The sequence below is a fragment of the Chanos chanos genome, chromosome 5 (genome assembly GCF_902362185.1).
Source record: "Chanos chanos chromosome 5, fChaCha1.1, whole genome shotgun sequence".
Classification (NCBI taxonomy): domain Eukaryota; kingdom Metazoa; phylum Chordata; class Actinopteri; order Gonorynchiformes; family Chanidae; genus Chanos; species Chanos chanos.
In genome coordinates this window covers 49,341,695-49,364,814 of record NC_044499.1, presented here as the reverse complement: position 1 = coordinate 49,364,814, position 23,120 = coordinate 49,341,695, and the positions used below count along the sequence as shown (strand labels likewise).

Sequence of the window (23,120 nt, the reverse complement as noted above, 5' to 3'; positions counted from 1 at the left end):
TCTATTAAAAAGATCTTTAATATGCTCGCTGCGAAATGTGCAATTAAACATGTGAAGGTCAAAGGGAATGAATCTTGCGTTCATAAATGTACTGTAAAAAACTATACTTAAGTGATTGGGTTCAGAACTAAATCTTAGGTGGAGGGTGGTAAGCCTCTGGGGCTTTTGTCCTGTTTAAATCAGTGATTTTCCTCAAAAAAATGATCCTCAAACTTCTAAGTACATCAGCGCTGCACTCTGTGTTCAGTTTAATAAAAGTACAGATCTGTTAGGATGACTTCAGGACCACAGGTGTGGTGTCCATCATTCCAGCAAATCACATTTTATCTCACAATTTCTTGCATTGTTTTTTCTAACTGGGAATTTTTCCCCATCTTTGCTTTTGAGAACCAATGACAGAAACGAAGAATAATTCTTAGTCTGTTGGTATTTTAACCATAGGCTGCACAGTCTTTCAGTGTGACTTATCTTGTACGAGTTTTATATATATATATATATATATATATATATATATATATATACATATAAACATACATATATATGTGTGTGTGTGTGTGTGTGTGTGTGTCTGTGTATTCTTCTTTCTCCATAACAAGCTTATCTTCTCCCTGCCTTCCACTGACACTGGTATTGGGCTGGGTAAATTGTTGCATTAAGATGCGGTTTAATAATCTGCTGTGTGCTGAGACTCAGTGAGTCTCGGGGAGAATCGAAATGAAAAGACCTAACGGGCCGGTGCCGAGTCACTGCGGAGTCACGGTAAAGCTCTCAGGTCAGCGCTGCCTGTGTGAACAGCCGCCGCCGAAGTGTCAACCGCCATTCCAAACTCTGTCACTCAACGCGGGGAGGAGAAAAATCTCATTAGCCACACACACTCTCCCAGACCAGGACTGGCTATGAACATTTTTTTTTTTTTTTTTAAAAAATAAATAAAAAATCGGGAAAAAAAAAAAATCCTCAATTTTATATTTTGCACAGGGCAGCAGATATTCATGACTTTAATACGTGAGCATGCATTTCACCGCGCACGTGCGTCTCGGTTATAAACGTTTGTTTATTGTGAACGTCGGAAAGATTTAATGCATAACTGAATCTAGTTTGATAGAAGATGTAAAACAATTTTTTTTTCTTTGTTCAGAGCAGAGCAGTGAGCAGAGAAGGGAAGCAGCCCATTCTGACATAGTCCACTCTTAACTGGTTAACTCAGTGAGTGAAGGTGATGAGAACCAATCACAGTTTAACTCAAGTGCTGCTGACTAAGCAGGTACAACTCATTTCCCTCCCCCTCTCTCTCCCCCTCTCTCTCTCTCTCTCTCCCTCTCTCCTCTCTCCCTCTCTCTCTCTCTCTCTCTCTCTCTCTCTCTCTCCCTCTCTCTCTCTCTCTCTCTCTCTCTCTCTCTCTCTCTCTCTCCCTCTCTCTCTCCTCTCTCTCTCTCTCTCTCTCTCTCTCTCCTCTCTCTCCCTCTCTCTCTCTCTCTCTCTCTCTCTCTCCCTCTCTCTCTCTCTCTCTCTCTCTCTCTCTCTGTCTTTCAGTCTGTTCTCCATACCTTTATTTTCTCCAATTTAAAATCCACACAACAGGTACTTCTGTCTTCACCTCTCTCTCTCTCTCTCTCTCTCTCTCTCTCTCTCTCTCTCTCCCTCTCTCTCTCTCTCTCTCTCTATCTCTCTCTCTCTCTGTCTCACTGATTATGGATCTTCCGCAGGAGGATGACAAGAGAGAAAAGAACAAACGCGGTCAGATCAACTTTAAAATGTCTTAACAGGTGACATAATAAAAATGTTTATGTCATGATAATCTTTTTTTTTTAATACTTTAACACTGCCCTCTGTATTTCTGTGAGCACTTGAACAAAGAAAAGAACTGTTGTGTTTTACATTGTATGTATCATTTACCCACAGGCTACTCCACACACACACACACACACACACACACCACGACACCAGTGTTGGGAGAGTGCTTAGCAGCTCTTTTCTGCAGGGCTCTAAGAATAGCAGTCCACCCTGGGGAGCGAGAGCAGCCTGGAGCTGATCTGACTCTGGCCTTGGCTCTGTGAGATATACTCATCTATTTTTCAACAGGCTCCTCGGACTTTTCCAATCAACACAGCCCACGCCGCCCGCGCTCTCCATCATATATCCCAGTCAATGAAACAAACACGCGCGTCCGCGGCTTAGCGGCCGGGGTGAACGCGGGGCGTCCGGCGGCTTTATCAGTGTGTGAGCAGATGAAATTTACCCGCGTTCGTGGATAAACGCTCGGCTAACGCTAACTCATTACCGTCGGCGCTCTCCGCCTCATGACCAAGGTGCTCTCCGCCTCTTTCCTTATCAACCCCCCCAGGAGACCAGGGACTGCTTTAACACGCAGACTAAAGACCAGGGACTGCTTTAACACGCAGACTAAAGACCGGGGACTGCTTTAACACGCAGACTAAAGACCGGGGACTGCTTTAACACGCAGACTAAAGACCGGGGACTGCTTTAACACGCAGACTGAAGACGTGGACTGCTTTAACACGCAGACTAAAGACCAGGGACTGCTTTAACACGCAGACTAAAGACCGGGGACTGCTTTAACACGCAGACTAAAGACCGGGGACTGCTTTAACACGCAGACTAAAGACCGGGGACTGCTTTAACACGCAGACTAAAGACCGGGGACTGCTTTAACACGCAGACTAAAGACCGGGGACTGCTTTAACACGCAGACTAAAGACCGGGGACTGCTTTAACACGCAGACTAAAGACCGGGGACTGCTTTAACACGCAGACTAAAGACCAGGGACTGCTTTAACACGCAGACTGAAGACCAGGGACTGCTTTAACACGCAGACTGAAGACCAGGGACTGCTTTAACACGCAGACTGAAGACCAGGGACTGCTTTAACACGCAGACTAAAGACCAGGGACTGCTTTAACACGCAGACTAAAGACCAGGGACTGCTTTAACACGCAGACTAAAGACCAGGGACTGCTTTAACACGCAGACTAAAGACCAGGGACTGCTTTAACACGCAGACTAAAGACCAGGGACTGCTTTAACACGCAGACTAAAGACCAGGGACTGCTTTAACACGCAGACTAAAGACCAGGGACTGCTTTAACACGCAGACTAAAGACCAGGGACTGTTTTAACATGCAGACTAAAGACCAGGGACTGCTTTAGCACGCAGACTGAAGACCAGGGACTGCTTTAACACGCAGACTAAAGACCAGGGACTGCTTTAACACGCAGACTAAAGACCAGGGACTGCTTTAACACGCAGACTAAAGACCAGGGACTGCTTTAACACGCAGACTAAAGACCAGGGACTGCTTTAACACGCGGACTGACATAAAAACAGATTAGTGATAGGATGTTGGAAGACAGATCAAGACTGAGGTTTCTGCTTTTTTTAAATGCCTATAGGCATGTGACCATCATAGATTGTTTTTGTAACAGGTAACCGGAAATTCACATCTGTACAGACACACACTAGACCCACTAGACACACACACACACACACATACATACACACAAACACAGCATGTGACCATCATAGATTGCTTTTGTAACAGGTAACCAGAAATTCACATATGCACAGACATACACCAGACACACATACACTCACACTCACACACATGCTTGCATGCACACAGACACAGACACACACACACACACACACACACACACACACACTGCATGTTACCACCCTAGATCGGTTTTGGAAAAGGGAACTGGAAATTCACACACACACACACAAACACACACACACACATGCATGCACACACACTGCTTTGTCTGAATATAGACAGTCTCTTAATACACCAGGACAAAAAGAATAAGTAAAAGAATAACAGTCATTTCAAACTTTTCCATTTTCTCTATCTCCATCAGTGAGCATGTGTTAAATTGACTCTGAGCGACAGTGATGAATTGGGTCTAGCAGTGAGACAGCAGTGTCCCTCTGTCTTGTGTGGCAGGGAAAGTCCAGGTCACTCTCAGAAAGGTCACCCAAAAAGCCAAAACTTTCTCAAACTTTCACAGCTTGGAATCAGACCTTGGGACGAACGTGCTTGAATACATGAACGACCGGGCCTGTCCCAATAACCTTCAGTGATCCCTTTCTGTGCGACCTAACTCTTTTCGGTTGTTGCTGTTATAAGACAGCAAGAGGGAAAGCACAACCAAGTCTCTGTAAAGAGTGTATGTATGTGATATCTGTTCAGCATTGCCTCAGACATATGCAGTCCTGTTGGAATATTGTTGGAGACAACAAAAAAAAATTAGACCCACAGTAGAGGAGATGTGTCAGAGTATTGGGACAGGTCCCACACAGGTCCATTCAACTGTTTCATCAGCGTTTTCACCTCGGACCGCCAAAAGCTCGATTAGAAACAACTGAGGTAGCAAGTTCCTAATCTCAGTCTTCCTCGTTCGGCGCTCAGAGGGATAACACACAAGAGAAATCAACGCGCCAAAGCTGGTTAGCGTGGGCTAAGCACGGAAAAACAGCCGCCAGCTTCCAAAACACTGAACTCCAAACATGGCGCTTCTGCAGTGACTCTCTCTCACTCAGGGAAAGAGAGAGAGAGAGGGAGAGAGGGAGAGAACAGGAGCATATCATTAAGTTGATGTAAGGGGCCTAGTCTAATGAGGGGGAAGACAAATGCAGAGAGGGGTCTGCCTCTCTCCCCTCCTCGGGAAGAGACGGCGCTGATAAATGGAACGAGTCCACCGGACGGACCGGAAGCACCGGCACTGAGCGCCAACTTACGGCACATGATGGAGTTCGAGACTGTGGAGATATGTGGTCAATGCTGACCTCTCAGGGCCCTACATCCTAATCATTTCACAGCCAAACACCTCTCGTAGGTGGAGGTGGATGAAGAAGGAGGAGGAGGAGGAGGAGGAGGAGGAGAGAGAGGGGCGGGGGGGGTCAGCTCTGCCCTACTTTTCATTCTAAAACAACTCGATTTATCCCACCTTCCTGCTAAAACTCGCCCACTTTCTCTTCTCTACACCGCTCTGTTTCTCCCCTTGGGGGGGGGGGGGAGGCCGGGGCTCCCTGGGGGTTTCATTCACACAGTAATGATATCAGAGTCCCACTGTGTCGCGAGTCCCACTCCCGTAAGGATCTCTGACAGATAGAAAACGAATGGGGAGGGAAAGCGGAGGCCGCTGGAAGCTGGCCGGCGTAACTCGTGTCTTCCACCGAAAAACGCCTGAAACCAGACGGAGTCTTAGGGAGTGTGTGTTTGCGCTCCACCCTTTCTGCTACACTGAGGAAAAAAAAAACGGAGGCAGGCAGAGATGCCAGAGTTAAGGGGCGGTTGGATGAGGTGTGAGGAGGAGGGGGTGGGGATGCGTGGGTTCTATCTTGAGTTCTGACCTTTAAACTATAGAAAAACAAAAAAAACGTCAAGCCTCTGGCTACTGTCTACAGCCAAGGCAAATGATTTACTAATTATTGCTAAAGCGATTCTGAGCGCGGTGCAGTGAGCGGACGCTGTCCCTGCTCCTGCCTCCCAGTGTATGTATCAGCATGCTCAGGCTACCGAACTGACTGCATGACCTTTCCGCTTCACGCTACTTCTGCACTCTCATTAGCAGGGGGGCCCTGATCGTGCCGCCGAACATGGTGCATTCTGGGTATATGTGTCAATCAAAGTGGGGAAAAAAAAAGAAAAAACAAAAAGGATTAAAAAAAAAAAAAGGGTATGTGAAAAATAAAAGAGGTTACTAACAATTCCGGAGATTTCATTTGAAATGAAGTTGTAAGGGGGACGAAACGCTTGTTGAGAGAACTTATTAACGTATGCCTCTAGCTCGTAAAAAACAATAAAAGTCTCACTGTTTTAAAGAGAGGTGAACGTCTTCTTATTTTTCCTCTCGAGCAAAATTTAAGGTTGTACTCTGCTAATGTTTGGGGGATCAGGGATACCAGAGTGTTTGTTTAAGGTGTCAAATGGTAAAACTCTGTAACAAAGACTTTATCTCCCCTAGAGAGAGAAAGACTTACTTTGTGAGGCAGGAACAGGGAGTTGACACAGGCAATCAGGCTCTGAGTGTCTTCAGCGTCAGGCTGGCCACAGATAACAATCTGTGAAAGAGAGACAGAGAGAGAGAGAGAGAGAGAGAGAGAGAGAGAGGATTTCAGAATGAGGGAGGGAGAGAGGAGAAGAAAGACAAGAGACAAATTAAGAAACAAAAATAAAGCGAGTGTAGAGGCGAAAGAGAGGAGGAGGAGGAGAAAGAGGGAAGAGGAGAACGAACGGGGTGGTCATGTGCACACAGAGGAGAGAGAGAGAGTGAGAGAGAGAGAGAGACAGAGAGAGAGAAGGGGTGTTCTAGGTCAGGGCTGTGTTCTACAGTAATAGGGTGGGCAGGTGTGCTCTGCTTCGGGGCTGGCCTTTCTCGACCTTCTAGCTTGTTATTCCTTCCCCCACACATGACTTGCTCCTCTGCAGGTGAGTTCCCAGCACCATCTCAGACTTTCTGAGCCTTTTTAAACTGTCCGACTGTAGGACAAAAAAGTTTGGAGAGGTGCCCTGACATGGAAAACTTCAGCATAGCCAACCTGTCAATCAGGCTTTTTTTTTCCCCTCTATATTCGTTCAAAAAAAAAGAAAAAACGAAATAAAAAAGAAAAACTGATCTAACGAACTAATGAACTGACAGGAAGTCTCAGGGGCTTTGTTCTTTAAAAACAAGAGAACAGGGAGTTCCACGCTGACACGCAGAGAGACACTGGTAGGGAAAAAGTGCGCAGGATGTGACAGCGTTCTCACTCGTCATCGTGTTTGGATGTTTTGACGTTTAATTAACCAGAGGTGTCTCCGGAGTCAAGCCTCTGTGTAGACGCTGATGCGCTGAGCATCGGGACTGGGTTGCTGGTTCCGAATCTCGGGCGGGGCACACAGGGGTAATGTCTTTGTACAAGAGGGCTTTGTTAATTCCTCTCTCCCTGTCCTTCCTCTGGCCACTGCCACAGCCAAACAGCATGGCCCTACATCTGTAGTCACTCTGGGGGAACTAAAGCACGTTACCAGTGCCTCCAAAAAGCATAAGGACCATAAAAATGAACACATCTGCTCAACAGCCCTCTCTTTCTGAAGCATACAAAAGGAACGAAAGCAAAGAATAAAGAGAGACATAAACACGTGGGGAACTGATTACTCTTGGAGTTTTTTTTATCTGACACAGTTTTAACACGTACCTGTTTCAGAGTATAGTGTTGGGCCATGAGGCCGCGGACCATGTCGGGCAGAGCGATCGGCACTTTAATGAGCCTATCGGAAAAGGCGGTCAGCAGCTGCTGGGATCGCTCCAGCCAATCCTGTTTGCCCGTGAAGTGGGAGAGACGCAGCAGGTTCAGCGCCGAGACAGAGTTACCACTGGGCTCTGCCCCATCCTGATCTGAGGGCAGGAAATATGACATACATGTTATGTACCTCTATGAACATGTGTGTGTGTGTGTGAGCCTGTGTGTGTGTGTGTGTGAGCCTGTGTGTTCTATACTCAAAAATAATGTCTTAGTTTCGCTTTCTTGGCAAAGAGCGAGAGCAAAGAACAATTCCATCTATCCTCATCAAATATGGACATCATGTCTGTTGCGTACTCTTTCTGTATTGCTTTCTTTCTTTCATTCTTTCTATAGTCAAAATAATTTCAGGGGATGAAATTGCTTGACGGAGAACAGGAGAGCAATATCGAATGGCCTCAATTCAAACTTAATTACAGTCTGTCCGTACGTGAATGGTGTCCTGGGAAACTGGGCGTAATTAAAGTCAAACTCTGAGCTATCAGAGGCCCCGAGCGGGTTTATCAGTTTGAGCGGGCTTAAAGTGCTCTGATATAACAGGTGAAGTGGTTTCCAGCTGTGAGCTGATTGGCTCTTATCTTCGGTGGAGTTCTAGCCGGGACAGGATCCCTGCGGCCTGTGGCCTCGGTCTATGATAACGGCCCTGAGCAGACAGAGCACACGGCTAAGAAGAGAGAGACCACGGTGTTGAATGACACACAGCAGGTGCCACTCTTTCACAGCAGCAGATGTCATCCGTGCGCGCGCACGCACGCACACACACACACACACACACACACACACACACACACACACACTTCCTCTCTCTCTCTCTCTCACACACACGCTCAAGCACACTCTCTCTCTCTCTCTCTCTCTCTCTCTCTCTCACACACTACACACACACATACGCATACTCTAACATACACAAACACACAGACCCATAGTTACACGTGCACACGCACACACACACACACACACACACACACACACACATACACACACACACACACACTCATACTCAGTGAGTTCCACACCAGCACAGCAATACAGTCAATCTCCACATATGAGAGAAGCACAACAAAATGAAAACCTTATTCAAAGACACACAAATTTGTATGCATAATCAAACAAGGACGCCCCATTTTCAGATCTTTCATTTTCGGAGGCCTTGGGCGTGCTTTAGATGGGAGTGAAGAAGCGTGTTGCTCAGGGCAGGCCGTTAAATGGAGAGTGGCGTGTGTTTCGGGAGGTAATCTGTCTTTCTGTGACACACTGGAACGGGGACCGGTCCCTGACAGAGTCAGGCCGGAGCGCAGGGCTCGTAATGGAGCCGGAGTCTTCACGCTGCACTCCCAGTATAATGGCCCAGTCGCTCTCCAAAGATGAAAAATCTGACTTACGTCTGTTTTCATTCATCAACGGGGACAACAAAAACATAACAGTTTGCTTTTTTTTTCCCTCTCTCTTTTCTGCGGCTCTCGTATCTCGTCTCCGCTACGCGTGTGTGTTTGTATGTCCGTATCAGCATGTCTCTCCAGTTCCTGACCAGAATATATGGATCCCAGCCATTCTGGACATTAGGGGCCAGCTTCTTACGCTCTTTGAAAATGCCCCCCCCCCACCCCACCCCCCACCCCCCCCTCCACCTAACTGTGTGGAAAAAGGCTTGAAAAATTGGGCTCTCATAGAAGTGACAGTCATAGATATAAAAGTGGATGAATGGTGCGCTGCTCAGAATTCTTGAAGAGAGTACAGATTTCAAAAAAAAAAAAAAAAGAAAGGAAAAGAAAAGAAAAAAAAACAGTGTGTCTTTGACGCACTGAGCTAGTCATTTATAGTTTGCTGATCTTATCAGAAAAAGGAGGATGGGACAACAGAGGGACAGACAGAGAGAAATAGAGAGGGGAGAGGGGAAGGAGAAAGGAAAAGATAAAAAAAAAAGACAGGACTAGAGAGAGCAAAAGAAAGAGTATATGGCCGAGAGAAAGACTGCGGGAGAAAAAGAAGAAAGTGGTAAAGAGAGAGAGAGAGAGAAAGAGAGGGAGATCAGAGTGAGAGAGAGAGAGAGAGAGAGAGAGAGAGAGAAGGTCAGAAAAGGTTTGTTTATGCCAAACAAAAGGAAGGTAACCACAGACTATAAGGTAGTTAACATTATAGAGGAAAGTGCTGAAAGTTCCCATTGGCTGCGCTATCAGCAGTGAAGTGATAGAACTGCTACACAGTGGAGTGCTGCTGAGGGATGTGTGACAGCTAGAGATTTCCATCACCTTGTCCAAATGACTCACTTTCTCCTACACTCACACCCTAAAAAAAGCCCGCAAGCACCCATAAAATCGATATCAAAAAGAGCAAAGCAAGCCACCGTGTTCTCTCAACAACATAGCGCCTGACAAAGTTACGACCGTCAGAAAGATCCAGAAACAACAAGATTAGTTAATAAAGCGACCGCGTTTTTTTTTTTTTTCGCTTTTTTTTTCTACCCCGAAAGTATAACATGATTTGTGCAATTGCATATCTCCACTCCACCACAGAAAAAAGGCAAAAACAACAACAACAACAACAACAACGCCACTTTGTAGGCTTTCATTTCTGCTGTGAGAGGGCTGTCGTTAGCGAGGCCCGCACGCTGACTCACCCTCTTTCAGTGTCAGTAACAGGGCGGGGTCAGACGGGTCGCTGCAGAAGTAGCCGCTGCCCTGGGCGTCCCAGAAGAGCTGGTCCTGTTTGTGCTGGAGCTCCTCAGCCCAGCTGAGCCAGCGCGCGGACAGCGTGGCCTCGTACAGGTCCAGCAGGCCGCATATGACGAAGGCGTAGTCGTCCAGAAAGCCAGAGATGGGTGAGGCTCTGTGGACAGGGACAGACTGGACTTCAGCCACATGTCTCACAGTGAATAAGACATTAGTCATATACACGGGGACCGTGACTGGGGCATGGAGATGTTCAAAGAGAGTGAACTCTGTGGGGACGAGAAAATGGTTTTTCCATAGAACAGACGCACACGTGCTCACACATACACACACACACGCGCGCGCACACTCAACTTGAGCAGATGTGACAATTAGTCACATCTTTGTTTTTGCCCGAGTCTTAATGAGTAAGCCGAACACACGCTTATGGAACAGAATTATACAAACTGATTTGAACTGCTGTGAACCACTGAGTTAAAAATTTAGAGCGTTACAAAATCTTCAGCATTACTACATATATAGGCACCATCCACCCGCATACGTGTGGCCGTTTCTCAGACCCTGGGGACCTCCAGAGTGTATGTGAGTAAGGCGGCACAAACACACACACGCTGGCAGCTGTGTGAAATATATGAGTACTCTTATGATAAAGTCCATGAGCCGAAAACTCCGGAATGCCTTTGAAATTGAAAATAGCTCATTTGTTGGGCCAGGTCAGGACCCCATCCTCCTCTGTTCCCAGGCCCTTCACGCGATGTGGCACTGTGAGCAGCTGAGTGTGGGCTGAATGATAGTGACAGAGCTGGAGATAGAACAGCACAGGGAGAGGGAGGTAGGAGAGGGGTCCCAAGCCCAATGAAATCTCTGCGTTTCCTTTGACCAAGTCTGTGGCGTAGACGCTGGGCACACCAACAGAATAACGGAACAGATATGTGTGTGTGTGTGTGTGTGTGTGTGTAGCTCAGGGACACACACACACACACACACACACACACAGTTACACACCGTCTGACCTGACCTGTGTGTGTCGTTAAGGCGAGCTGTCAGGACTAAGGCATAACTCATCAGATCCTCTCCGCTGCAGGAGACTGAGTTATTCTGGTTCACGGCTCTTATCTTTCCCCTGAGAGTTTAATTGTTGAGAGTCTTTTGTGAAGAGAAAATTCACTTTCGGTATTTCTCTACAGGAAACAGGAAATTCATCAGAAAACTTGATTTCTCTGCTCCCCCCCCCTACCTGAGACTGTTGTAAATATCTGACCTGAGAGATCAGAGAGAATACAAACAAACATAAAAAAAAACGGTGCCAGTCAATTATTAATGAAGATCTCTCTGTCTCTATTTTCCACTTGTTCCTTCTGTTCCCTGTCTTACAAAGCCTTCTCAATGCACAGCAAATGCTCAGCGCATCGGCGTGCCCTGTTCTGCAGCTTGTGGAAGAACAGAAACCTTTACACAGACCATACACATATGTATGTAAATATATATGGGGTTTTTGGGGGGGGGGGAGGGTTTAAACCTGCTATGTTTTTCACGGTCAGTAGTCATCTACCAAATGCGCACAAATAAAACGAAAATGATGAGGAACAGAACAGTGTCTGAATTTCCCCACAATAGTCCACAACTCCCCATGAACTGAAGGACAAGTGCTCCTATGATACGCTTACAGCACTGTTATTGCATCTGCTCTACCCATAACACGCTCCCACCTCTACCACAACAATACACTCAGTTCATACCATTCATATCAAGTTTTTTTTTCGTTTTTTTTTTTAAATGTTGAAGTTACCGCATGAAAATACACCGCGCTCTTATGAAATATTAATTTTTAATGCCTAGTGTCGGAGCACTGCAGGTTTGTGTTTCTTCTCACGGAGACATGAGGTGTAATAAGGAACATTGGGAGGGGGGTTTTGGGGATGAGGGTGGGGGGCTGTGTTTGTGAGGGGCTGAAATCAAGCAGAGCATTTACACGTTTGGCAGATGAACAGAAACCCTCTCCTCTAATTTAATCAGAGTTTAATCTGTCTGTGTGCTGGAGCTCCAACACTGCTGCACCAGGAGCAGGGGAATCCTCCTGTGAAAGATACAGGAGGGGGAAAAAATGAAAAGATTTCAGCTTGTAATCAAACACACACACACACACGCACACATACACACACGCACACACAAACGCACACACACACATACACACGTGCACACACACACACACACGCACACATACACACACGCATGCACAAACGCACACACACACATACACATGCGCGCGCACACACACACACATACACACACACATGCATGCACGCACACACACGCACACACACGCGCGTACACACACGCACACACACATACACGCACAGACAAATGCAACCACACACGCGCGCGCGCACACACATACACACACACACACCCATACACACACGCACACACACATACACAAACACACACACAAACGCACACACACACACACACGTGCGCACGCACACACACACAAACGCACACACACACACACACATGCACACACAGAGCCTCTAATGGAGAAACACATCATGTTAACTTCAGATGCAAGGACCTCGATGATCAACAGAAGATCATTTCTCTGCGAATCACTGTGATTTTCCATAGGCGGAGAGGTGAACACAGCACCCTCTGCATTATAAACAACCTATCTCTTCCCCTATAGGTCAAAGTTTCACACCAAGACGCAGTCTAACCAATCAACAGGTGTCCAGTCCCTTACATACAAATGACCTGGGGATCCAGAGGAATGGGACACTGTGTTAATGTCATATCCTGTAAGGGGTAAGAAAAAAGCCCAACGTAAGCAGTTAGACAGGACTGCTAACACTACAGGGATTTAAGGGGTACAAATTAGAGACTACCTCCAAAATAAGGCCAGTGAGTGTATGTGTGTGTGTGTTTGTGAGAATGTGTGTGTGTGTTTGTCATGTGTTTGTGCTGATTCTGGGTCATTTTCAGAGTAGCCGTGTTTGAGCCAAGACAATTAAGAGCAGCGTACAGGATTTGCAAAAACAATGAGAGGTGTACTGGTTTCTTCAGAGTACTGAGACTGCAGAAATGTAGAAGTTCAGAGACTACCAAAACAAGGCTTGTGTGGTCGCTTGCCAAAAGAACTTTCCAGTGCGTTTGTCTGGGGACTGAAAGGCCTAATTATAAAATATCCATATATATTTACATAAACAAATCTAATTTGTTTGAGCATAGATCTGGGAAGATTTCTGTGTTTTTGGGCTCAGGTTTACTAACATCATCTGCTCATGATCCTTATTTGCTGATGAAAAACCAATTAGCCCAGATGAACAAGGATAAGTGAATTTCAGACAACTGAACCAATTACTCACTTTATTACTGGTTTTACTGGAAAGCCAAAAATAGCTAAAAGGCTAAATGCATACATTTTTTTAACCATTTTAACCATTCTTTTAACTTTAAAGTGTATTTCTTGGTTTTTTTCTTGATTCTGAAATGTAATTTCTAACTTACACATTAAACGTCAAACATTTTACAGAACAGGTCAAACAGAGTACAACAGCATGTTCCGTGCATTGGTTTGGGAAAGCAGGAGAAAAGCAACTTACGTGTTTTCTATCTCCATGTCGTCGCCACGGTAACAGGAGCGCAGCATCCGTTTCCCTTCCTCGTCCCACAGATGGCTCTGGAGGAACCGGGCCGCCTGCTCCGCTCTCTCCAGCAGGGCTTTGTCTCCCAGCACAGCACCCACCCGCGCAAACCCAGACAGCATGAGCCCTGTCCGGGCAGGGAGACGAGAGAGGACCACAGGTTAGGAAAGGCTCTCCACACCAACCAATTACCAAGTAACGCAGGCCATCCTCCAGCTGGTCTCCATGTGCATGTCAAACAAATGTAACTCTATGAATGGCTGAGAACTGCATACAGCTATTTCACAGGTCAAATTCTGCCATCGGTTGTGTCGTGAGGAGAACAGAGCGGCAGGACCAGTGCCCTGTAGGACCAGACTTTGAGAGCCCTGCCGTAGATGGGCCCGGATCAAGGCAGAGATGGACAAATAAACCATATCAGATCAGTGTCTCAGAAAAAGACTGACCCTAGTTCAGAGTTAAACTCCTGTGTGAAAGCAATTCAGGCCAAGCTTCAAACCACAGTTCCTGTTTTTGTTTTTGTTTGTTTGTTTTTTGTTTTGTTTTTTTATACTAGTCAAGCATCTTCATTAGATCACATCATTCCTATTTCTGGTTCAGACTCACAGAGAAATATCAAAGACGGTTTCCTTTTTCAATTCTCCTCTCTACGCACCACTGGTTTGTAACAAAAGGAAACTACTGTAGATGCACAGATTAGAAGAGAAACTGATGAGTTGATGAGTGAGGCTGGCAGTGACTTTTTGATCTAAAGCAGTGAGTGCATTTACATGCAGGGCTTTTAGATTTAACTGTGAATCGTTGCCAGAGCGCTATGCTGTCTCTCAGAGCCACTGAGTGGGCCTATCAGAAGTGATTAATGCGTGGAGTTACTTTGCAGGTAGGGACGCCCCGTCGAGGTCGATTAGGAGACTAATGGAGTGTAGCGGCGTAAGGAACACTTTGATTAAACAACGTCTCAATCTTTCTTTAATTAAGATATCACTTCACTCGTCACTTTGTCTCGAGTGCAGCACTCGGGGAAAAAAAAAAAAAAACAAGCAGAGATCTGACAGATTGGGGGCCACCCTGTAAAAAAAAAAAAAAAAGAAAAGAAAAAAAAAAGTATTGATACTCTTCCATTAAAGAAAGAGAAAAAACACTCCACAGGACCACTCAGAAAGCATTTAAAATACTAGCACCAGAAGTCCAAGCATGCAGGTCTACAAAGCCGAAATTCTGCTGTGCTGGTATTGTCAGTGAATACCACAGCCGGACATGCAGGTCTACAAAGCCAAATTCTGCTATGGTGGTATTGTCAGTGAATACCACAGCCCGAGAGTTACAGTTACAGAATGCGTTTTGTGCTAGAGGCTGTCTCAGCTTCTCCTGATCTATAAAACAGGAGAGAGCAGTGCAGCTAATGTAGCTTTTATTCAAACCCCAGCATTTAATTGACTGAACGATCTTTTATTGATCCTGTAAAACGAATTTCAGCGATAAAATAATTAAGAACACTAATTACCTTGTTTATCGGGCTCATTATGCGCTGTGTTTAGTCTAGTCTAGCTCTGACAATCTGAAGGAAAACAGACAAAAGACAGCGTGCTGAAAACCCGTCATTACCATTCCAGGAGGCGAGCATTTTGGTGTCTAGGTGAGGGCGGGGCCTTGATTTTCGTGCCTCTGCCAGTTTGGCCCTGGCGTCAGCCAGCACCTCAGAAAGCCTGTCCACCGCCAGGCCGAAATGAGCCGCCGTGAGCTCTGTGGAGTATCGAACGATCAGCACGTTCTGTCCTCGCAGCTCACCGTGAGGGTCCTAAAAACAACAACAACAACAACAACAACAAAAGTAAATAAGTAAATAAACAAACAAAAACAGCCCCTTTAAGGGTCAGAATGGCCATGAGATGTACTATTGATCCTGGACACACACACAGACACACACACACACACATGCACACAGACACACACACACACACACATACACACACATACACGCATGCATGCACAAACACGCACACACGTGCACTCACATACATGCACACGCACACGTGTGTGCACCAACGTGCGCGCACACACACGTGCACACACGCTACTTCAATACCACTCTAATGTCATTTGAGACGGAGAGTCTCATAAAAAGACTAATAAAACGCAATTCTACAGAAACCAATTAGTTCTGATGAATGTCAATGCACACGGGGACACACACCTGCCCAGGCTCCACGTTGCCTTGATCTTTCACTCCATAATGGTGCATAAAGATGTCGGCCTGTGTAGCGCCCCCACTGGCCCCCCCCACACTGCCAGACAGCAGCTCTCTGATCTCACCGGCCGTCCACACGCAGAAAGCACCTTCCTTCTTCTCTGTGGCCTCAGGTGTAGGCAGGGAGTCTGCATCCTCAGCACTGTAGAAACCTCCAGACTGCAGGGGGCAGCAGAGAGCAATCCATCAGGTCCTTCTGACCCGTCCTATATTGTCCTTCTATTAATGCAGTGGATAGTTTTGGAGCTTCAGGTTTCTTATGATCATCAGCAGTTTCTGTTGGATTGCCTGACTAGGTAACCTACTTGGGCCATAGTCTCTTACAACAGAGGATTAATTGAGAAAAAGCAGGATTAATCATCGCTACAGACTACAGTAGACTGCCCCAGTAGACCTAACCATAACGAACCTCAAGGAGCTATGACTGTTCGTGTTACAAATGAACTTTTTTTTTCTCTCCAGGGGAAACTGGTCCTTCTCATGTAACTTACAATGTCTACAAGTGTACCCCAATTCTCTTAATAACCTTTACCCTAACCCTTACGTCGAAAAAAAAAAAAAACCCACACACAATCTTTAGTAAATGAGAAACCAGGTGCATTTTCTTGGAATATAATTACTTCATAAATCTTATGGAATATAATTATAACGATTCAAGGGATTTTAATTGTGCCCTCCGTTCTTTGGCACGGGACCATCCATCACCGTGAGGCGGCCGCCCGGCTCACGGCAGCGCAAGGCGTGGGTCGACCTCGAAAAAGGGCGTGGACCTCGGGGATTCACGGTGCCCTTTTTTTTTTTTTTTTTGTTTTGGGCACCGCTACGCCGAGTCAGCGCGGCCGCGGTCGAGGAGCGAGAGTTAATAAGAACGAGGACGACTCACCTTGTCGCCCAGGTCCCTGGAGACGTAGAGCAACACATCTCGCGCCACATCTGCAAAGAGGCGTTCCCCGGACACCTGCGGCAGAACGAGGCGTGTGTGACACCACACACACACACACACACACACACACACACACACACACACACACCACTCCAGCACGTAACGACGAGTACCGAGCGAATTCGCTAAGCCGAGTGAAAATGGTCTTGTTGTATTCCTTTGGTGCGTAAAAACTGGAAAGTAAGATTATCCATTTTCACCACTGACTCAAAATAGACCCATAAAAAAAAAAAAAAGGTACTGAGACAAAGTCTGCAAGGCTATTTTCCTCATCACTCCTGAAACGAGCGAAAGTCAGAGACAAAATATGACAACAACAGGCGAAAAGCTGAATAAGAATATTTGTCTTGCTGGAGTTAAATGAGAGCGGGGAGAATACAGGGGCTGAGATGATGCATGCACATGTCTCACACACACGTATGAACGCGCACACACACACACACACACACACACACACACACACACACACACACACACACACCACTCCAGCACGTAACGACGAGTACCGAGCGAATTCGCTAAGCCGAGTGAAAATGGTCTTGTTGTATTCCTTTGGTGCGTAAAAACTGGAAAGTAAGATTATCCATTTTCACCACTGACTCAAAATAGACCCATAAAAAAAAAAAAAGGTACTGAGACAAAGTCTGCAAGGCTATTTTCCTCATCACTCCTGAAACGAGCGAAAGTCAGAGACAAAATATGACAACAACAGGCGAAAAGCTGAATAAGAATATTTGTCTTGCTGGAGTTAAATGAGAGCGGGGAGAATACAGGGGCTGAGATGATGCATGCACATGTCTCACACACACGTATGAACGCGCACACACACACACACACACACACACACACACACCTGGTATGCAGTTATGTAGGCCACTGCCAGCTGTGCCTGGTCGTACAGCATCTTCTCAAAATGGGGCACATGCCAAGACGAGTCTGTGGAGTATCGATGAAAGCCCTGAGAAAGAAAGAAAGAAAGAAAGAAAGAAAGAAAGAAAGAGAGAAAGAAAGAGAGAAAGAAAGAAAGAAAGAAAGACAGAGAGAAAGAAAGAAAGAAAGAAAGAAAGAAAGAAAGAAAGAAAGAAAGAAAGAAAGAAAGAAAGAAGAATGTTGATGGACAGAAAGACATGGGCATAATAGCATCTATTACAGACACACAGCTCACTTTTAACAGCACTGGCAATGAACTGACTAATAGAAAGACAGTAGAGTTGAACATTAAACCACACCCACTGACACACCTGTGCTATATGACAGTAGAGTTGAACATTAAACCACACCCACAGACACACCTGTGCAATATGATAGACAGTAGAGTTGAACATTAAACCACACCCTCAGACACACCTGTGCTATATGATAGACAGTAGAGTTGAAAATTAAACCACACCCTCAGACACACCTGTGCTATATGACAGACAGTAGAGTTGAACATTAAACCACACCCTCAGACACACCTGTGCTATATGATAGACAGAGTTGAACATTAAACCACACCCTCAGACACACCTGTGCTATATGACAGACAGTAGAGTTGAACATTAAACCACACCCTCAGACACACCTGTGCTATATGATAGACAGTAGAGTTGAACATTAAACCACACCCTCAGACACACCTGTGCTATATGATAGACAGAGTTGAACATTAAACCACACCCTCAGACACACCTGTGCTATATGATCATGAATACCACCCAGCGCCATCATCCTCAGAGTGTGAAGCACCATCTGCAGGGCCTCCGCCCCCTCAGAGGAGACCTGATTCACCGCCCAGAATGACATCAGGAACATGAGGTTCACTGTCAGACACAGAGGTCACCAGGGAGGTCAAAGGGCGTGGGACTACCGTGACAGGTCTGTCCTATAACAAAGTGCCCTGCTCCCTGCACTGCCTTCTAATAACTCTCTCTCCACACACATACACACACACACACACACACACACACACACACACACACACACACTTCTCGTTTACTTACAGTGTAATAATGATGTTACTAACAGAAATAACAAGAGCAGGATAAATAAGGAAATTATTATTATTATTATTATTATTATTATTATTATTATTGTAGCTATTGTTGTGGTTGTTGCTGTTATTACTGTTATAGCAGTGAAGGTGGTGTAATGTTGAAATAATATGTTATATTACTCTTAATATCAATAATTGAACATATCTGATAATTTCAGGGATAGCTTCTGGGAAATGTTGGTATACCAGGTGATGGGAATTTCGGCGCGTCCCGAAATCCTCCATACTCTTCCTCATACGACTGAGCCAGCTGCTGAAAGCACCTGTTGGCAACGTCTGGGGCCGGTGGCAGGGTCTCCCCTGGGATCACAGAGACCGCGGTGCCTTTTTTCAGGGCTTCCACCACCCTCTCTCCACTGGACTCTAGGGCTGCCCTGTTATCCTTCCACTGAAAACACACACACAGACACACACACACACATAGCCTGGAGATGTGGACGGAGCAAAACCACATACACCTTGGGGAGACGATTCAAAAACCAGGGCTGGGAGGGGCAGCCAAAAATTCAGCTCCAGATGCCGTCTGAGTTCTGAATGGCAGTGGTGTACATTTCGGGTATAACGTGTTTTCTGCTCATGGTAACACTTGTAAAACTCAAACTCATGTCCAAATGACGGACGACTGGTTTATTTTCGGGGGAACTGATTGCTCATTCAGGTTGGTTTGTGGATGTGGAGTGGGATTTCCTGCCTTGCTCTAACTAGGCTGCCTTCTTCTACTCTTTCCAATCAGAGAGTATGTGTTTCTAATGATAAGTGTGTTTTTATTTTACGTAGACTAGGCTGGTGGTGCTTTTCCACAGCTCAAATCTCAACATCTCTTTATTTTTTTCAATGCCATCAGGTGTTAAGCTGCTTCACGTGGAGTCTTACATTTACTCCCTTCATGCAAATGAATGTGTGACCAAATAAGAACTATAAATATAAATATAAGCTATAGGCTGTAAATATAAACTGTAGAAGAAAAGTCCCTAGCATAGGACAGATCTCTGCCACTATGAAAGTGGATTATGGTTTAGATTTAAGGTATGACTCAGACTGATTCAATCTGCTGCCCAGTTCTATACAAGCCACCCGTCTAACAGACTTTTCACTTTGAGTTTTAACCATATTAGAAATAAGGGGGAAAACAGGACGTCTTGCAATAACCCAATAGTGTGGCACTGGTGACTCAGACATAGACGTCAAAAGCAAAAGTCCAACAAATATCCTTATTTTCTGCAATGCCGTCAACCAACTCACATAGTTTTGATGTGCTTGGTGGGGTTTCTTGGCTATTTTAAGGAGCTATGGGTTCCTGGGCTTGTTCCTGGTGCTGTCCACACTTCACATATACAATTTGTCTCCATAAAAGATTACTCCTTCACATAAAGGTCCAAGCCAATGAGTTCTAGAACATTCTACCTGCTCTAGGATTCGCGTAAGGACTGTTTTCAGGCCAGGTCTCCGTCCACTGTCCCTTGGTGGAAAGTATGTGCCTCCTACAAAAGGTCGAAGGTCAGGGGTCAGCCATACACTCATTGGCCATCCCCCTCCTCCACTGGTTGCCTGGAAACGGGAAAGAAAGACCTATAATTACAACTCACTTCTTACCACATTTTGTGGATCAACTCTTGTTATAACAGCAGTTATGACACACACTGTAACTTTACAGACAGATCCACACCTGCACAAACGTCATGTACACTTTATCAACATCTGGTCTCTCCTCTCGGTCCACTTTGATACAGACAAAGTTTTCACTGAGCATCTTTCCTATCTCTTCATCCTCGAAAGATTCTCTCTCCATTACATGACACCAGTGGCAGGTTGAGTAGCCCACTATGACAGAACACAACAATAAGATCAGTTTTCAGCTTTCCAAAGCATCATAAATGCATATTAACACGCTCTAAACACATAACATATAATCTAGTCACAGCATATATATAAAAAAAACATTAAATGTAAATGTCTGATGCAATTTCTTTAGCCAGATGATAATTCTACATTAAGCCCCACAGTGAGGAAACCTGTACAGTTACCTGATAAGAAAATGGGTTTGTCTTCACTCTTTGCTTTGTCAAAAGCTTCCTGTCCCCATGGGAACCTGGACAGGACAGACCAAAATGAGCCACATTCACATTGCTCAGTGTGGTCTCCAAAATGATGAGAAGTGAATGAGTATGGATCTGGTTTCTGTGGTCTTTTTTCTCTCTCAGTGAATTGGGTGATGTGATTTAAACCAAAGTCTAGGCTAATTTAAAATCTCAAATCCTTGAGATCCTAAAACCCCAAAGCCCACAGTGGAAATTAGTCAATACACTGTCTGTTCTCACCAGTCCACAGGGTTGTGTGCATGTTGCAGTAGGTAAGGGGACCTTTCCTTGTTCAAGCGATTTGTGTGTTTGGCTGTGTTTAGACTGTCTCCTCCTCCTGTTGCCATGCTGAAGAAGGCTGCTCCGTTACTCCTGTTAAAAAGACACGGTTAAGGGATGATAGCGTGAGGCTGATGCATCAAATCACTGCTGAATACTTACTGTTTGCCTCTGACTAGAACGCTGAGCGCGTAATTCCGTATATATACTGCATATATACAGCAACAACTGTACAATAACTCATACGTTGGACATACGTCCAACCGCAAGGTAGGGTAAAATATGAAAGCTTGTATTTTGTGAGTGTGGTAGGTAAGAGGTTACTATGGGTAATATGGGTAAACTCCTAAGGGTCTACCAAGCTTAGATATGCCTGACTTCCTCCCTACACCTGTCAGAAGATGTATAAATGGCTGCGTCACCTGCCGACTTATTTGTTTCGTATCCGGAGAAGAACATTCTACAAAACAACAAACAGTATCCTATCACCCTCGATGACAAACTGTCGTTTCTTTAACTTTTCGCTATTCCTGTAACTTAGTAGTTAAGCAGCAGAACGTGCTTAAGGTAACCTCATGCAAACACGCCGTCTCTATGTAACCTCGCTGAAACTCTCTAGGCAAGCAAGAAACGTAAATATCAGGCTAAAACAGCGGTAGCTTCTACACTGTATACTTTGAATGCCATAACATGTCGTATTTCCACTGTACTCTGCGAAGTCCCAAATAATCAAGAGCGCTAACTAGCTACATTTGGCTAACAGGCTTTGTTTTTTTTTTAGGATCATTACAGCGATTCGAGGCTTTGAAATGCTAAGATACTTTTACAGTAGCTTTAAAAGACCTGTGGTTTGCATTAGCCTGGTGCCCTGACATATTAACTTAGAGAGGAGGTGGATGTAAACAAAATCTGCATGCTAACTCAAATGCTAACTTACTTGACTATCCTTAAGTGACCAATAAGTAGCTCTAACTAGCTAGATGAAAAAGTTATCCAGAACTAACTGGTGCGAACTGACAGTCTTTATTATGACTTGCAGATTTGCAATGTGGTATTACAGCAGTTTGCTAAGCTCCTCGGTGTTATTTCTGAACTGTTACCGAATTGGATGCTACTGTAAATTCGACATTGCTTTACCTGAAGGTGTCTTGGGACGACCTAGAGTTAGAAAATATTGTATGACTGTTGTCGAAGAGGTGGGTGTGTGTGTGCCCAGTGTCCCCTCCGCTACCCAGAATATGGGTCTTGTCTTTTCTCAGAAAAGCTACCCTGAAAAACTTAGACGGTCCGACCCGGCTAGTGGTTGATGCAGAGCGTGTCCAGGCCAATCTTAGCATCCTATGGGTACAGTATAGCCACTTGCCCAATGTTCTGCTCACTTCAGCACTGAAGCTGTCAAGTGACATTTCCGGCAGTACACAAAATGACCACGAGATGTCACTATTATCGAGTTCAGAACCTGTGTGTCCATTAGTTGTAACCGACATATACAACATGTTCAGACAAAATCATTGTCACAACCTCGTCCCCAGCACCTACATAGAATTAAAAGTACAAGAAGTATTTGTAATGCGCACAAACACTTGGTTCCCACGCCTGCATTTCATGTAAACAATTCAGCGTGGTAAGTCCATGTTGCAGCTGTACACAACAGCAACCTAAATGTGTGAGAGCAACAGTGTTGAGAAGTTTTTCTAATTTTCTAATCACATTGGAAACCCCACATTCATGCCTGACAGATAGATTTCCCCCCAAACAGAAATGGTTAGAGGGAGCATTTCGATCCGTCCAGAAAATATTTAACTACTCTTCATCCAAAGTCTTTGTACTTTTATTTTTCTGATGATAGTTAATGGCAAACAACTCAGACTGTTTAATCTCCAGTCAAAAATAAACATCCTAATGAACACCTTGCCAAAA

The 23,120-nt window shown here is 45.2% G+C and overlaps 1 protein-coding gene across 1 annotated transcript in view; it reads right to left on the bottom strand.

The window, feature by feature from the left end:
* Positions 1–22,537, bottom strand: part of spata20 (spermatogenesis associated 20) — a 31,932-nt gene extending 9,395 nt beyond the window's left edge. Inside the window, exons 1-15 of the mRNA XM_030774310.1 lie at positions 22,338–22,537; positions 21,162–21,293; positions 20,868–20,932; positions 20,510–20,664; positions 20,248–20,391; positions 19,030–19,231; positions 18,480–18,610; positions 17,662–17,766; positions 16,749–16,823; positions 15,812–16,024; positions 15,223–15,415; positions 13,576–13,744; positions 9,925–10,133; positions 7,203–7,402; positions 6,006–6,086 (exon numbers count right to left, since the gene is read on the bottom strand). Coding sequence (XP_030630170.1) covers positions 6,006–6,086; positions 7,203–7,402; positions 9,925–10,133; positions 13,576–13,744; positions 15,223–15,415; positions 15,812–16,024; positions 16,749–16,823; positions 17,662–17,766; positions 18,480–18,610; positions 19,030–19,231; positions 20,248–20,391; positions 20,510–20,664; positions 20,868–20,932; positions 21,162–21,293; positions 22,338–22,537 — 2,274 coding nt within the window. The remainder of the gene's footprint in view (positions 1–6,005; positions 6,087–7,202; positions 7,403–9,924; positions 10,134–13,575; positions 13,745–15,222; positions 15,416–15,811; positions 16,025–16,748; positions 16,824–17,661; positions 17,767–18,479; positions 18,611–19,029; positions 19,232–20,247; positions 20,392–20,509; positions 20,665–20,867; positions 20,933–21,161; positions 21,294–22,337) is intronic.
* Between the last annotated feature and the right edge of the window lie 583 nt (positions 22,538–23,120).